The sequence below is a fragment of the Papilio machaon genome, chromosome 23 (assembly GCF_912999745.1).
Source record: "Papilio machaon chromosome 23, ilPapMach1.1, whole genome shotgun sequence".
Taxonomy (NCBI): domain Eukaryota; kingdom Metazoa; phylum Arthropoda; class Insecta; order Lepidoptera; family Papilionidae; genus Papilio; species Papilio machaon.
This window is the reverse complement of record NC_060008.1, coordinates 2056647-2072918: the sequence shown is the minus strand read 5'-3', so window position 1 is coordinate 2072918 and position 16272 is coordinate 2056647. Positions and strand designations below refer to the sequence as shown.

The 16272-nt window shown below is 30.4% G+C and overlaps 1 protein-coding gene across 3 annotated transcripts in view; it reads right to left on the bottom strand.

Moving 5' to 3' along the window:
• The window catches only part of LOC106720021 (mucin-17), an 81123-nt gene extending 70165 nt beyond the window's left edge, over positions 1-10958 (bottom strand). For all 3 annotated transcript variants that reach the window (XM_045683669.1, XM_045683666.1, XM_045683668.1), the window contains exon 1: positions 10665-10958. In XM_045683669.1, coding sequence (XP_045539625.1) covers positions 10665-10800 — 136 coding nt within the window. In that variant the 5' untranslated portion in view covers positions 10801-10958. The remainder of the gene's footprint in view (positions 1-10664) is intronic.
• Positions 10959-16272: the final 5314 nt, after the last annotated feature.

Sequence of the window (16272 nt, the reverse complement as noted above, 5' to 3'; positions counted from 1 at the left end):
TCAGTATTTCTGTCTTAGTATCATATGGGAGCATTCAGGGATAGACATATAACAGCGTACCATCTTTCGGCTTCATCTCTGAACGTGCCATGGGATTGCGAAACGTTAGTTAGTTAATTTATAAAAAAAAAATCTTAATATTCATCACTAGTTGATTAATAAAAAAGCGAATGTTTAGATGGATGGATGCATGAATGTTTGAAGGTATCTCCAGAACGGCTCAACGGATCTCGATGAAATTTGGTATAGATGTCTGAAGAACATATAGGCTACTTAATAATTTTTTTTTGTAATTCTGCGCAGATGGAGTCGCGGGAGACAGCTAATATATAATCAGTTTGAATGTATTTCATATAAATTATAAGAAAAATATATATTATAATTAAATTATAAAGGTCGATTGCGCACGGATACTCTGAGAATCTATAAATGTCTCCTATAAATTGTAAATGTAGATACCTTTATGGATTTATAAATAGGTAGTGAAAGAGCATAAAAACTACGTACAATTTACAAAATCAAACCGAACCAATATAACCAATAATAAGTTGGAATAATTCAAGAATAAAATAGCTTTTTAATTTTTACCGATTCAACGATCCTAGACTACGTAAACGTTAACAATAATGTCGCGGGTTCAAGGTCCATTGCGCTGTCAATAAACAAGTTTGATATCAACATTCATGTTATACACGCAATGTAGGAGACGTAATGCCAATATGTCCGTGTTTGATTTTAAATACCTTATTTGAAATGTCAACCACCTTGTGCTGGTGAAGGGACTTACCTGAAACATAAACGAAACGGATTATTATAGGTTTATTTTGTAATATAAAAAATATTGTTACATTGATTGCGTGTTACAATTTTTTTTTATATAAACTTATTTTTATTATTGCTGACATATATAGTTCCTACGAAAATAAGAAATAAAAAACCATCGATAAAAAGTAGGCAACGCATCTGGAATTGCGGATGTCTATGGGCAGTGGTCGATTCTGTATTTCGACGGATTCATGTGACCGCTTGCTCATTTGCCAAAAAAAACACAGCAATTTAAACACAACACATAAGAAAAACAGAACTTTTAAAAGGATAAAGAAAGGACAGGGAAAATATGACATATAAAATTGAGCTTCCATTCCAATAAAGTAAAAATCGGCCCAACGGTAACCTGGAACAAACGCGGCTTGTGAACAGACAGACGAAAAATTAGTTTTTATTTATCAGCTACGCAAATAAATATGTACGAAATATGTTTTTTTTTTTCGTACACATTTATTTGTACGCAAGCCGCGTTTGTTCCGGGTTATCGCTGTGCCTATTTTTACTTAGATAGTAAGGTAGCTTAAATATGCGGGCATATTATAAGTTACTTTTATAAATACGAATATAAAATATATGTTTAAATTTGTTTATCAACATGTTCTAGAAGTTTCCGAATCATTGAACCTCAGTTCACTTCTATTGCGCTATTTGCGCAAATGTCTCAATGTTTCGCCGCTGTGATATAATATTCGACGCGACATCACAAAAAATATCAGTAATGTAAGTTTCAATTGAAACTTACACAACATTGTTGCCGTTTTAAGAAAAATGCGTGTCAATTCCTGATTTTGTAACCTACATACCTACTTTGTAATTTTAATTCTCTGATAAATGCTGTTGAAATTAGGTAATCCATTGTTTTTGGTTAACTCTGAAGATTTTATGAATGCATTTAATTCATTTTTCATTCGGATTAAAGCGTGAGATTCTTCCAAGTTTATTATTTGAGTTGATCGCCAAGAGTTTCATAGTGAAGATTTCTCCAACCCAATATTCACTAAGGGACTTCTTAAATATTAATTACACGACTATACGTGGGACTCTGAGGTCAAAATCTCCGTTTAAAACATATTGTTACCTTTATTTTGTCAATAATAATGACAGAGATGACGATATTTTTTATACAGATATTAGTCTCAGAAACCCGCGGTAAGTGTATGCCCAGAAGATTAGATGAGTCATACAGTTTACACTGCATGGATTAAGTAAGACATTTGATCCGACTTACTGTTTAAAAATCAAAAATATGCGTCATAAAAAATTACAAAAAACTAGTTATATGTAATTTTTATACTAACATGCAAAGAAATATGTCAATTTCACATTATGAACATTTTGTCAAATTCATTTAAATTCAAAAATTTTCTTATTAAAAATTCTATCCACGGGCCTCCTCGATTCGAAAGCAAGTCCATACAGTCAGTCAGATTTGTCGACAAACGAGCAATCTGTTAGGAGCGGCGGTGAAAGTGAATTCCACTTGACTAAGAAAGGCAGTAAGTAGGCCCTAGCGAATTCAACCCAATGATACGCTCATAATAAAACTTACGTTAGTTGTTTGTACTATTATCGTCTTACAACTTATTAAAGATTTTTTGGATGCATACGTTTCATAAGGCATTAAATAAAAGAAACCATGAACTAAATAAAACTAAAAAAAATTATCCTATGTCCGTTTCCTGGTTCTAAGCTACCTGCCCACCAATTTTCAGTCAAATCGATTCAGCCGTTCTTTAGTTATAAATAGTGTAACTAACACATCTTTCTTTTATATATATAGATATAGATATAGATGCGGAAGTTTAAATGGATGGATGTTTGTTAGAAGGTATCTCACGGGATAACGGATTTTGATGAAATTTGGTACAGATGTAGAACATAATCTGGAAGAAATAATATTATAAAGAAAGACTAAGGTGTGTTGTGAGATGTTACTCAGGGATTGAAGCAGAACGAAGGGTGAATTGCTATTGGTAGTAAGTAGTAATAAATCTTTATGGAATTAAACAAGTTGCAATATTGCTTGCTTGTTTCCCACGCACTAGTCCGCACGCGCGGCTGCACTCACCTCGAGCTGGCGGTATTCTGTTCCGCAACATTCTTAATTATACCTTACACTTCACAATCTCTTAAATAACTATTACAGATTAGCGCAATTTGTTACTGTACACAACAATTACACACATCTGTCATAACATGCGATATACGTTTTTTTGTTTAACACATTTTTTTGTGTTGTGATTCGCATATGTTTTTTTTAATGTTATGACTCTTTTTAATCACTTTTATTAAATAAAAGTCCATTATTATTTTACTTACTTTACTAAAAAAAACTCTGCTAAACTATTTAATTAATAATATTTTTTTACTATTCATAAAACATAGTAAAATAAACATAGTAATCAAAGAGTATCTCATTCTCCAGGGTTGCCATGTCGCATAGATAACATTTTTTAAGTTTGGTAACTTTGAATATTAAATGAGAAGAATTTGATAGCACCGTTGCAACCTTTTTCATAATATAAAAGAAGAGATGTATTTTTAATATCAATAATTACAAACTTTTATTTAATTTCGCCTGTCTCGATGTTTGTAATAAAATCTAGCAAATTAAATTAGATTCACTTTCCGGTTAAAGATTGAGATGAAACTTTACATTCCTGTTTAAATCGAAGTAAACAAAGCTTATAAAAAAATCACAAATTATAAACGATTAAACTATTTAACAATGCATTTGTTTATTCATTCTAATCTTAATAACAACCAATCAGATAAAAAATCATTTCGCATTTAACAGTGCGATGTAAAAGAAGTTTACACGCTATTAAAGACCACGCTTCGACTAATGCAGATCGAGTAAGAAAAAAATTAACTTAAGAAAGTATTCCCTCATCTCTACGTTTCACTAATTCTTGAAATTATATTTGAAGTGTCTTTTGGGAAATACTAAAGTACCGTAAATTTTAGATGGCACTATACTACTAGAAATGTTTATGTATATAACATATATGTAATTATGTTAATCTGTTAACTTTACGCATACTAGACCAAGGTCATTAACCGTAACGTTGAGTTAAACAATACAAACGTTACGCAAGTAATACTGTTCTTGACGAAATGTTAGCAACTAATTGTTTTTGACTCATTAATTTAATTTACATTTCCACATACAGTCGCAACATATTTAGAAATGAAGCATCCGTGTTGCAAATCTATCACACTGTTTTTGTGCTACCTTACTGTGGAAAACGATATACTTTTGTATGCGTACAATTTTTATATGTTGCATATAAAAATAAGTTCGTTGAAATGTGACACTTGTTTCTTAATAGCTCAATGAAGTTATTAAAATTGCTTATTGAAGCATAAAACCTCATTAAAGAACTTGAAAAAATAATTAACCTAGTTCCATATCAAAGTATATAATAGTATTTTTAAATTCGGTACAATTTCATATATTCATTGAACAGGAAACCGGTACGGATACGTAAATGACCTTTGGATGACCTTGATCGGTTATTCGGTTAACAAAGCGGTTAAATTGCCTCCAATCATGCATTTCCTGATCGCCTTAATTATAGTTTGACATTGCCCATATAAAATTATCACACGGCATTCTAGAAAAATATATCAAGGAAATATTTTATTGTCTGTATTTGTAATTGTTATTTAAAATATATATCAGGATTTCCAATCTTATTAATATTATAAATGTGAATATTTGGATGAAGGGATGGATGTTTGTTTGAAGGTATCTCTTCCGAACGGCTGAACGGATCTCAATGGAATTTGGCATAGATGTAGAACTTAGACAGAGTCGCGGTCGATAGCCAGTTGATTATAATTTTTTTGATGAAACTGAATAATATTAATATTGAAAGAAAATCTTACTGGATGTTTGTTTGAGGATATTTTCAGAACGCGTCAACGGATCTGGATGAAATTTGCCATGGATATAGAACATTTTTTAATTCCGAGCCGACGGAGTCGCGGGCGACAGCTAGTTATTTCATATAGCGAGAAATATTTTTACTAGCATTTCCATCTTCAATAAAAAAAATTGTTACGTATAACAATTTTTAGTACACATTCACTCAAACAAAAGGAACAAATTAAGTATGTCGAATTATAGTAATAACCTTTACAAACAAGTGATATAACTTGTGAAAGAGACGCATATTACTTCACAATGACACTTCCGACATATTACGTGGTCGTGACGTGACGTGACGTCATGTGACCATTTACAGTCAACAATTGTCATTTGACCAAATTATGATGCCTCGGCTTGACACGGATTCTTTTCAATGAATTTTTCAACCTACATTTCTCTTAATGATACTAAGTTTTGATTTCATAACTTCTCTCAGTTAACGAGTTATCAAATGTCTGTTTTTGTAGATCATTGGAATATAGATACAATTTATATCTATTCTAGTAATTAAATTACAAGCAAACTAAATATTCCACAGATTTATGTCATATATTTCTCCACTTAGTATTTAATTTCAGTTAGTCTAAGATAAATATTGCTTAACAAGATGGCTATGTGAGGTCAACATCACTTGTCCATAGTTTATCCTTACGAAATATGAGTTATATCAAATGGAAATATCGAAATATTAAAGAAGACTTCGTTAAAGAAGTCTTTTAGCGTACAAGTTCTAAGAATAATAAAATACACGTGTTATCTTTAGTAACCAAACAAAAAACTACAGCGAATAGTCGAGACGAAGCAAATCGAAAAATTAGAAAGTCTATAAGTCCGGATCACTAGCGTCCATCGTACACACACGTACAATCAGGGAATTTGTCGGTGTTACGACTTCAAAGCTACCGTCGTTTGAACGTTTTGCACACATTGAGACAACGCGGAACAACAACCCAATGGCTATGACAAAGCAACTTGTTTAGGCAACTCACTGCTTCCTAATTGGTTATTTGTAATAAGAGGCGAAGCATACGCGAACACCGCGGTTTTCCGCAACTGTATTTCACGCTCACATACGCAGGCTTGACCTTTCGGAGATTGTGAAAGTTAAGACAACTATCAAAGTTGTGATAATGATTACTATCTATTTTATTTTATTGCATCAGAATATAATAATAACATTGTAAAATTTATTCATAATATTTTTTTATTGTTATTAATTAAATTTTTTAAAAATATTTACTATTGTAACTAAGATATGTGTAGTTTTTGCCTTCTTTCTTTGTGTGGAATTAATGCGTAATTGTTCGGACTTGTCTATGACAATACTGTGTTAATATTTTTCCAAAAAATAAAATATGCGATCATAAATTGACAAGTTTATGACAATATTACTTGCAAAGAACATTTCTATATAGTTTTTTCGATGGACCAATCTTACTAATATTATTAATGTGAATGTTTTGATGGATGGATGGATTAATGGATGTTTGTTTGAAGGTGTCTCGGAAGAAGATGTAGAACATACTCTGGAAGAACACATAAGCTAATTATTAATTTTTTTAACGCCGCGCGGACAGAGTCGCGGGCGACAGCTAGCGTAATATAAAAATAAATACATTATATCTCAAAACAGATGATTGTAATGATAACAAGTTTAGTAATTGCTCTCAGTACAAAGTACTGAGCCGTGACCAACAGGCAATAGGTGAATGAACCAGCTTCTCAAATGACCCGACTATTTGAAAGCAATATACAGAAGCCTGTCTGCGAATTTTATCCAGGTTATTTAAAGCAAAATTAATGGTAAATTTGCATTTTGCATAAAAGACATCTCTTAGATATTTCAACTTAATTTTTGTAATTTTAATATAACAAATTTTTAAATTTTTAATTTATTAAAAAGTGAAACGTGGAACGTCCATATTCTAAATTGTAATACAAGATGTTTTGTCATTTAATTTATCTTTTTCTTTAACACTACTTTTTTATTAAATTTTTTTAAACTTTAGATTATCAAATGTGGCATAACTGATAAGGATGTAAGATTTTTTTACTATTGGAGTAAACCATAGTGCTCTCCTTTTCACAATGCAGTCGCAAAAGAAAAGAAACAAGACAATACTATCACGGCTAGTAAAACCTGGCTAGATATAATTTCTTTATAAAATTCGTTTTTTAACCATTTTCCTCACTTAAATTAAAAATAAAACAAGAAATGTGATGTGAATTTGTGAATGTGAATTCACTATTACAAAGGACTTAAAAAAAATTGTAACAGCTTGTTTTTAAAACAAACGCAATGTTTTTATACAAGTATCTTGACAGTGTAAACTGCTGTAGATATATATTGAAAGACAACCTGTATCGACATCCGTATGTCGGCCCGCCCGCTCGCCTGACCCACTCACTGCAGGTTTTTGTGTCGCGAGAAATGGTGCGGTCCCATTTGCAGCGACGATAAATTTACTTTTTTTTTACAATACGTTACTCATTTAAAATTAGTCCAGTGTGACAATATTAAATCAGAACGTATTATGTAAAACTATAGATCAATAGATTGGTTTTATTAAATTGCTATAATTTACTATTAACATTGGAAAATTCTACAATTTTTTATTGTACACGGAATAACGAGCACTCTTTTCTCATATGAGTATGATTGAAAATGAAGAAGTCTGAAGTTTGTTTGAAAACAGAAGACAGTCGAAACGTGGAATTACTTCCACTACACGACTGTCTTCTGTTTTGTAATATTGAACCAAACGAGGGGACTATTTGTGCTACAGCTAATGCTAACACGGACTCTACCATTATTAAAACTGTGTACTAAAAACTGTGTAGTACTACGTACTATATATTCCCTTGGACTAGAAATTGTTTAAAATTTTTAAATAATACATAATCATCTAACAGTCGGACCACACCCTTAGCGATGTAGAATCTAAGTCAATGTGCTTACAACTTACAAAGTGTGTGCGGAGATAACTTAACTCTTTATTACTTAGCATATTTGTACAAGTCAATTAACGGTTTTATTGTGAAAACTGATGGGAAAATATTTTTATGTTAGCTTTTACGATAACTTCGTTAAATGTCTTACTTATAAATTATAATTCGAATAAAAAAAATTATACAATGATACATTTAGTAAAAAATACGAATAAAAATGTATAATTTAAAAAATTATTTTTTTACAAAGTTATTAATCGCGTGTAACGGTGAATGTCCACTGGACGTAAAACTTGATTTATGTCAATTTCGCCATCCCTTTCATTGCTGTTGAAAAAAATAGAGATAGCAATAATTATATATAGTACATATTCCCAGCTTTAGATTTAATATTACTACAATTACAACAACATACAACTATATTTAATCTACAGATTTATATATAAATATCTCAGTATTAAATGTTGAATGCTCCGTTGTTTTATAGACTAATGACATTCCTAACATTAGTTGCAAGATATGAATTAAATAATAGGCCTACTTTTATGAATAATATAATATAAAGTTACCTTGATTGCAATATAATTAATTCTATAAAGTTATGTATAAAGTGTAATATAACTAACATCTCTGACTAACAACTCAAGCCTGTAACCCAGGGGTAAGTAGAGATCACGGACCTTCCATTTAGTGTGACCAAATAAACGAGCAAACGGCCACCTGGATTCACCACAATAACGAGGCGACTGTTGCCTATCTGCCGAATCTATCAGGATTTGACGCTGTAAGTTAAGCTAATTCAAAAAAAAAGTCAATACATTGAATTAAACTTCAAATGTGTTTCGAACTTTTAAATTACTGATAAATAAATGGGAACGGAATTGTCTTTACCAAACTGTGAACTTTCACTGTCACATGTACGAAACATATTGTTATGTCTGTTTAGAGATAGAGATGATAGAAGATTATGAAAGAGATGACCATATGTTTCTGTACACGTGTTTTAAAATTCACACAGTTGAGAGCTGATTCAATACAAGATATACAATAGCTTATATACTTATTTAGTTTTATAACCAGTGGTCGCCAGCGATTTCCTCAACACGGAATTTATTTTAAAAAAAATAGACTAAGTCTCTCCTGAACTCATTACCTACCTTCCATTAAAAGTCACGTCATCATATGTACGAAATATGATTTTTTTTTGATGTTGAAATTTTTTACGGATACTTCAATGATATTAATTGTACAGACTAACGTAAAAATTACGAAGAAAATTGTCACAACTGTCGTTAAAGTTTCTATGTATCTAGAACACAAATATGTAATGGATTATTACAAGATAATCATATAATTATATTTATCTAGTAGCTTTATTCTCTGTATTCAAAAGCGAATGGATATTCAACCGCAAATGACATTTGCCATATTGACCGCTCACCGCTTGCACAAGCGCTTACGATATAGGGGTCAAATGAAGCCCCTTATATATATAAATACCTAAGTGATTTAATGATCAACACATATGGTCAGGGCCTAGTTGCCTTTAGTAGAATTACGCTTTAAAAATATCACTGCGTAGTGACTTGACATTTTCATCTATACCTAAATTACATTTGCTAAAACAAATGTTTTCGTATTATTTTGTATTCGATTTCAATTAATTCGAATAACTCGTTTTGAGGAAAATATTGCGTATTTTAATCCAGAGGTCAAATAGTTGTTTTTCTATCTGTATATTAAAAAACATTGACGAACGTAATATTGGTTTTTTAGTCGATATTCTATTTTTAAAAAGACGATACAACTCGAAGGAAATACATTGTCTTCCCTCTCATTCTCATTGAAAAAAACATAGACAACAATAAACAATCTTACTAATTATAAATGCGAAAGTTTGATGGATAGTTGTTTGATATTTACTTTATATCTCCAGAACAGATAAACGGATCTTGCTGTTTGACACAGATGTATAACATAGTATTTAAGAACACATAGGTTACTAATTTTTTTTAATTTCGCACGGACGAAGTAGCGAGCGACATCTATTGGTTTTACAGGTGTTCGGTTGTAGAAACACACGGTTAACTATCAGACTTTCATCATTACGGAACTACAAGCAATGCAATTTAACGTAAATTTTCCTTTCATTTTCAGCAAAACTCATCACACCGTAAAACAACACCTTGACATTATTAAGTATTCTTAAAACTTATATCACTGAGTCATAAGCATATTAAGCCCCCTACACACCTTCAGTTTTAAATCCACAATTTTGAATAGTCGGACTGTACAGTTTAATCGCTTGTGTGGATAAAATTTAAACTGAGAATTAAACTGTCTTCTCAATTTTACCTAAAGTCATTTTAGTTGAGTAGTTCAACTGTTCAGTTAAAACTGAAAGTGTGTAACAGACTTTAACACGTTCAAGTTTCGTCACTTGAGATGCAGAACGATGAAGAAATATTTGCAAAATATTAAAGTTTTCATTTTGATATTATCAAAAGAGTATTACATTTTCCTTTCATATTTAAGTAATTTTTGCACGTAATTATTTTTTTGGAAAATTTATATTCATATTAATATGCAAATTACCAATTTTCTGATAACATTTATTTCTATAAAATACAAAGAAAGATCTAGAATAAAGCCATCACATGTTTAACTTAAAACGAGTGATGTAAGCGAAGGTTACGCGTTGATGTCTTTTACAACCATAAGTAAAAAAGCTTTTAAGCTTTACTTATAAGGGTAAGACAGCGCCCTCTTGCAATAAACATAAAAAATACAGTACTATTAATATAATATTTTTTTTAAATGGCACAGAAAATATAAATGTAAAATCTGAAAGAGTCTATGCAAATTTACAAACGATAAATTGCTTGAAATAATCTTTCAATTACTCAATAAGACCTTTTTAAGATTGTGATCGTAACTTAACAAAGAACCTTACCTTGACATGTCACTAGAGTGATGCTCAGAATGATCGCGCATAAAATTGTCCAAAAGCTCGTCTTCACCACGAAAAAGTTCTTGAATCCCATTTTGACACTTACACTTCCAGCAACTATTAATCTAGGCTGCAGCATAATAAGACACTATCATAATCGTGTTCCAAAAAAAAAAGTTTTTTTTTTTTAAATTATATTCACAACACTGACACTTGTGAGGTTTTTTTATCGCAGCATATCGTTGTGAAGGTTCCTTTACGTGTGGTGGAGTGAAAGTCGTTCGGAGGTTCGCGCGGCTGACGGTCGACTGAGACCCGACGACCACCTCCATCTCTCACCTCCTCGGAGTCAGGGGTACGCAACATTTTTATGTTAAGCAATTAATTAATTTGGTCTAAACACACTAAAAGAAATTAAAGGCAGCCTATATGCACATTTAGTGATGGTATATTATGAAATCATAATTTTTTCTATATAACAAAATTGATTCATAAGAAAAATTAACAAATAAGTTACTATATCTGATTATTCTTACGGTGAAGGAAAACATCGTGATGCAACCTGCACATATCTGAGAAGAAATTCAATGATATGTGTGAAGTCAACCAACCCGCACTTGGCCAGCGTGGTTGACTATGGCCTAGTCACCCCCTTACTTGGGGTAGGCTCCGAGCCCCTCGGTGGGGACGTATAGTGAGCTGATGATGATGATGATGATCTGATTATATTAATATATTATTTATTCCTATTTTAAAAAGAAATGTATGAACTAGATTCAAAATATATTTCTGACCTCATTATCATGAGACAAGTAAAAGTAACGAGTAAAGTAAAATTAAATAAACCTTTGAAAAAAAAAGTAGACCGTAAAACAATCTCAATACCAACACATTCTAAAGAGATTTAATTTAATGAATACAAAACATTAACAATAAATCGTAACTTAGATTAAATTAAAATAAACTGACATAAGATAGAGAGGTAAGCGGCGATAGCACTCCTCAAAGTTGCGACAAGATTCAATAAAGTTCACTGCATCAGATGTGTTAGTTGTAAAAATGATCCAACAGTTTGTAACCGCTGCTTCGACTTTCAAACTCGACTGTACACAGAGGGAGCTTTACGGGCCGCGTCAGTCGCCTTGTATACTTATACACAAATATTAAATGCCACTTGACTCCAATACTACTCATATTTTATTAAAAAAAAAAAAAAAAGATTTTACAGTAACTGCACACGGTGACTACTACTGACTACTGCAAACCGAGATGTCGTTCCGGAGATACCTTTTAACAAACATCCTTCCATCTAAACTTTCGCATTTATAATATTAGTAAGAGATACAGTCGAACCTAGGTAAATAAGAAACCTAAATAAGCTAGAATAATATCGATCATTGGGCCTAGCACAAATATTTGTGACAATTCCCATTGTATCGTAATAAAAAATATACATTAAAATTTCTGCATCGCCGCTATCGGGCGTAAAGCACACCAAAAATCTCATACCAATTTTGACGTAATTGACGAAGACGATATGAAGTCGATTGTCCCAAATATTCTTACTAGACACACTGATTGGACTGTATAATTAATTTCTAAATGTGATACGTGGAATTGTCAACTCGTATGTCGGCACCTACCCGAGATAGGTAACTAGGCCATAGTCAATCACGTTAGCACTGCGTTCGTTGACTACACATATATCTTTGAATTTATTCGCAGATATGTGCAGGTTGTATCACGATGTTTTTACGTGAATCCTTTAGTTATTTATAAAGTAGGGGAATCTTCCGAGATCGTTGTTTCAAAGGTCGAAAGTCATTGGATGTTCAAGACAAGTTATCTACGGCGTAGTTGTTAACACAGCGCCGGTTATCCTTGAATATTAATTAATTTTCGTCATAAGTAAAAAGTAATATTTCAGTGGTAAGCAATCAAAAATTTGTCGAATGTCTAGAAATATGAAATATGACGAAGGATGAATGATGAATGAAATATAAAAAAGGCGTTACGTTCGTTTTCACTAATTTCGACATTCGATTCTTAATCTTATGTGGAGTGTTATAGGATGTAGTTATAAATGTCTGTTAATCAGGACAGTTATTAAATTTTTCCTTTATTAAACCGACTAACGTAAGAAGAGAGACTATTAAGTCTTGCTTAAATCGTTTGTTATTGAAAGCTAGCGAATGAGTATAAATTAAAAAAATAATTTAAACGTTTATAACATTGGGATAATAATTATTTTCGTAAATATTCTTAACCGGACGTAATAAATGTAAATAATAGGACAAGTAGTATTTTAGTAGTCAACATATTTTAATAGCTATTTAATATAATTAAACATAATTGAAAAAAGGATATAGGATGTATTTAGTATAATTTTCACATCTTATAAACATAATTTTTTGCTTTTAATTAAGCGATTTTTATTTTTTGTAGTCCTGTTACCATTATGAAAATAGCAAACGCTTTAAATGTTGCCTTTTTTGTCGTACATTTAAATTTATAAGACATTAATATTAAAATTATGTACAATAAAGACTGTATTATACTTTGGTACGTTTATACCGAATTTATATATTATTATATATAAATTTACTAATTAAAAAAAAAACAATGTGATTTTTTAAATTTATACGCCCGTTTGCCAAGTGTAAGCAAATACGCGTTAACTCCAATACTTCAATGAAGCATTAACGTGCGACCTCTATTGTTAAAAAGTAAAAACATAACTAAAGAAGTTAATGTATATATGTGTATATTCCGCTAGAGGGCAGAATACCGTTCACTTGGTTTACAACGACATCTATAATACGTCCTTAAAAATAGAAAGCAATACTTGTATATTTTTAAACAGATGGCGCTAGGAACCTTAAAAAGCTTTGCCTTTTATTTATTTTAAACAGAAAAAGCAATCGTTTTGATTTATTTAAATTTCGTAGATTACATTGTTTTATTGAAATAGTGCTTGATGACTAAATTACGGGTTACCATTTGGTATATCATGTCTCTTCTCCCATTTTCATAGAACTATAGGTAGGTATACTTACGCGTACTAGTAATTTTCTATCTCTATCTAGGTAGATATGTATAACTTTTTCTTAAGCTCCTTAGAATTCTAATCCAAAGTTACATATATAAAAATAACTTTTAATAACATAACCTACTATTATAAATAACATGATGTGCCAAGCAAATTGGTTACAACAAATCGCTGACTAGCGGTGTTAGATTACAGAACACCGTCGATAGTGTCGTTTTTCAATGAACATTTTGTTGCCGAGTCGAAATATACCTATCTTAAGACCTAACTTTGATAAACATTGATGATATTGCAATGGTGTTTTTTTTTTCGTAAAATCTTCCAGTATTAAATCGTACACAAATAATTCGTTGAATTAATTCGACTGTCAAGAATGAACAAAATGAAAAATACAACACTGTCAATTTTCTACTTATTATTTTGAAGAATTGTGTTAATTTTGCATGTTTTTATACCACTTTATTAACGTAACTAACGTAGTGTGTTACGAAACATTTTAAGTTTCTACACTTATCCATCATAAAACATCGTAAATGTTACTTTACCTTCGTGCAGCATTATTTCGAAATTAATATGTTTCTTTTCGCTACTGGTAAAAAGATAAATTCAGTTAAAAAGTAAAACTATTTTTCACAAACACACACATTGTTTTTTTAACTAATACCGGTAAAACAACAATGGTTGTTTTTAGTAAAGTGTTGAAATATTTTACACAAAATAAACAACAACAATTGTTCTATTTTTAAACTTAATGTACAAATTTCACATGATATATGACACATTTTACATAATGTAACTAACTATGTATATGGTACATTCCAAATTAAATATTTTTATCTCGTCGCAGAACGCATTACATAATATGTTCATTGTTGGTACCCCTGAAAGTAGTCAAAAGAATACTTTTCAAATATTCGAAGCTCTTTTTATAAAATTAGCAGCAATATTATACGGATGATAAAAATTTATTTCGTACAGAAATCATGCTACTAAATCATAAACCTTACCTAATACAGATTAATTACAAAGTATTGTTTCGCTACTTTTTTAACCGCCATATTGATTTTTATTTGTTGCTGTCAAAAATGAGAAATGAGAGGAATAGAAATGAAATTTTTATTATTTAATATTATTTATTATGATTTTAACTGTATGTTTCTGAAATACCAAAAAATATAAATATAAAATAAAGATAATAATTGAAAAAAATAATCATAATAATTTTTTGGGTGACAAAATTCAACGCTCTGTTAAAAAAATTACTTGATATAACTACCTACTTTCTTATACCTAGATACTTTTATGTCACTAGCAATTAAATACGGTGTCAAGATATTACATTAGTCATGCTTTCTGCGAATCATGTTACAATTTCGTAATTTTTGTTACCGTGATATTCAAACATATAAAGTTATGCAATTGATTGATTTTTGTAATAAGCACATTCATAATTTAACACGTTTTATTACATTTTAGTTAACTAAGTCAAATAAGTATTGATTTTGGTTTATTAATTACCGGAGGCCTAATTTAAGCCCTCTTCTTCGTCCCAACCTTTTCCTACAAGGGTTGGGAAAGGGCAACGCATCTGCAAATGTCTATGGGCAACGATCACTTCGCTATTTTGGCGAATTCAAGTGTTCGTTTGCTCATTTGCCTTTTGCTTTAAAAAAGTATTTTTCACAAATATTTTAATAATATAAATAGATAAAATATTTTTGTTTGTATATTTTAGCAGTTTTAAATAAAAATTGTATTCTTTTCTTTTCAATGGTGTTGCCACTAATGATAGTTTATTTTATTTATCAGTCGTAAAAAATAAGTTTTCGCACTCATGATATTACACAATAAATTCGCTTATTAAATTATTTAATAATTATGAAACACATTTTTCAACGACCGCTAATAAATATTTATAAATGATTATACATTTTGAATCATTGTGCAAATATTATTAATGATTTTTATTTTAAAAATCAAACTTAATTAAGAAAAGAAATATGTACTATGTAAATTTAATAAAGTGATTCACCTGACTAGTGTTTCTTGTTTGTTGAGGGAAAAGCTAGTGACAAACAAAAGGTTCAATATATTTTCATAATTTTCAATTGTTTTTTATTTAAATAAGTTCACCATTGAAATTAAATATGGTACTTTATTTTGGACCGTTGCAATGACATCAACCAACTCCGACAGTTTATAATCTGACGCTTTATTTTAGGTTATAGCGGATGTGAGTTTTAAAAAGAAAATACGTGTCAAGTAGCGATTATATAATTTAAATATAATATTTAATATTTTTATCTTTATTTTGCAACTGACAAATTGTCACTTATCTGTTTTATAAATCAATTCACGTAAACCATCCTACGCAAAATATATTTAGGCAGGAAAATTAACGAACAATTTCCGCTATTTTTTTAACTATAATAAATTTTTGTGTTGCGACTCACTTTTTAATATAAAAATATTTTTTTATTAAAATATCCCTTAATTTAGTGTGACAATATTCATAATTGAAATTTTACTATATTCAAAATACTATATAAAAATTGGGATATG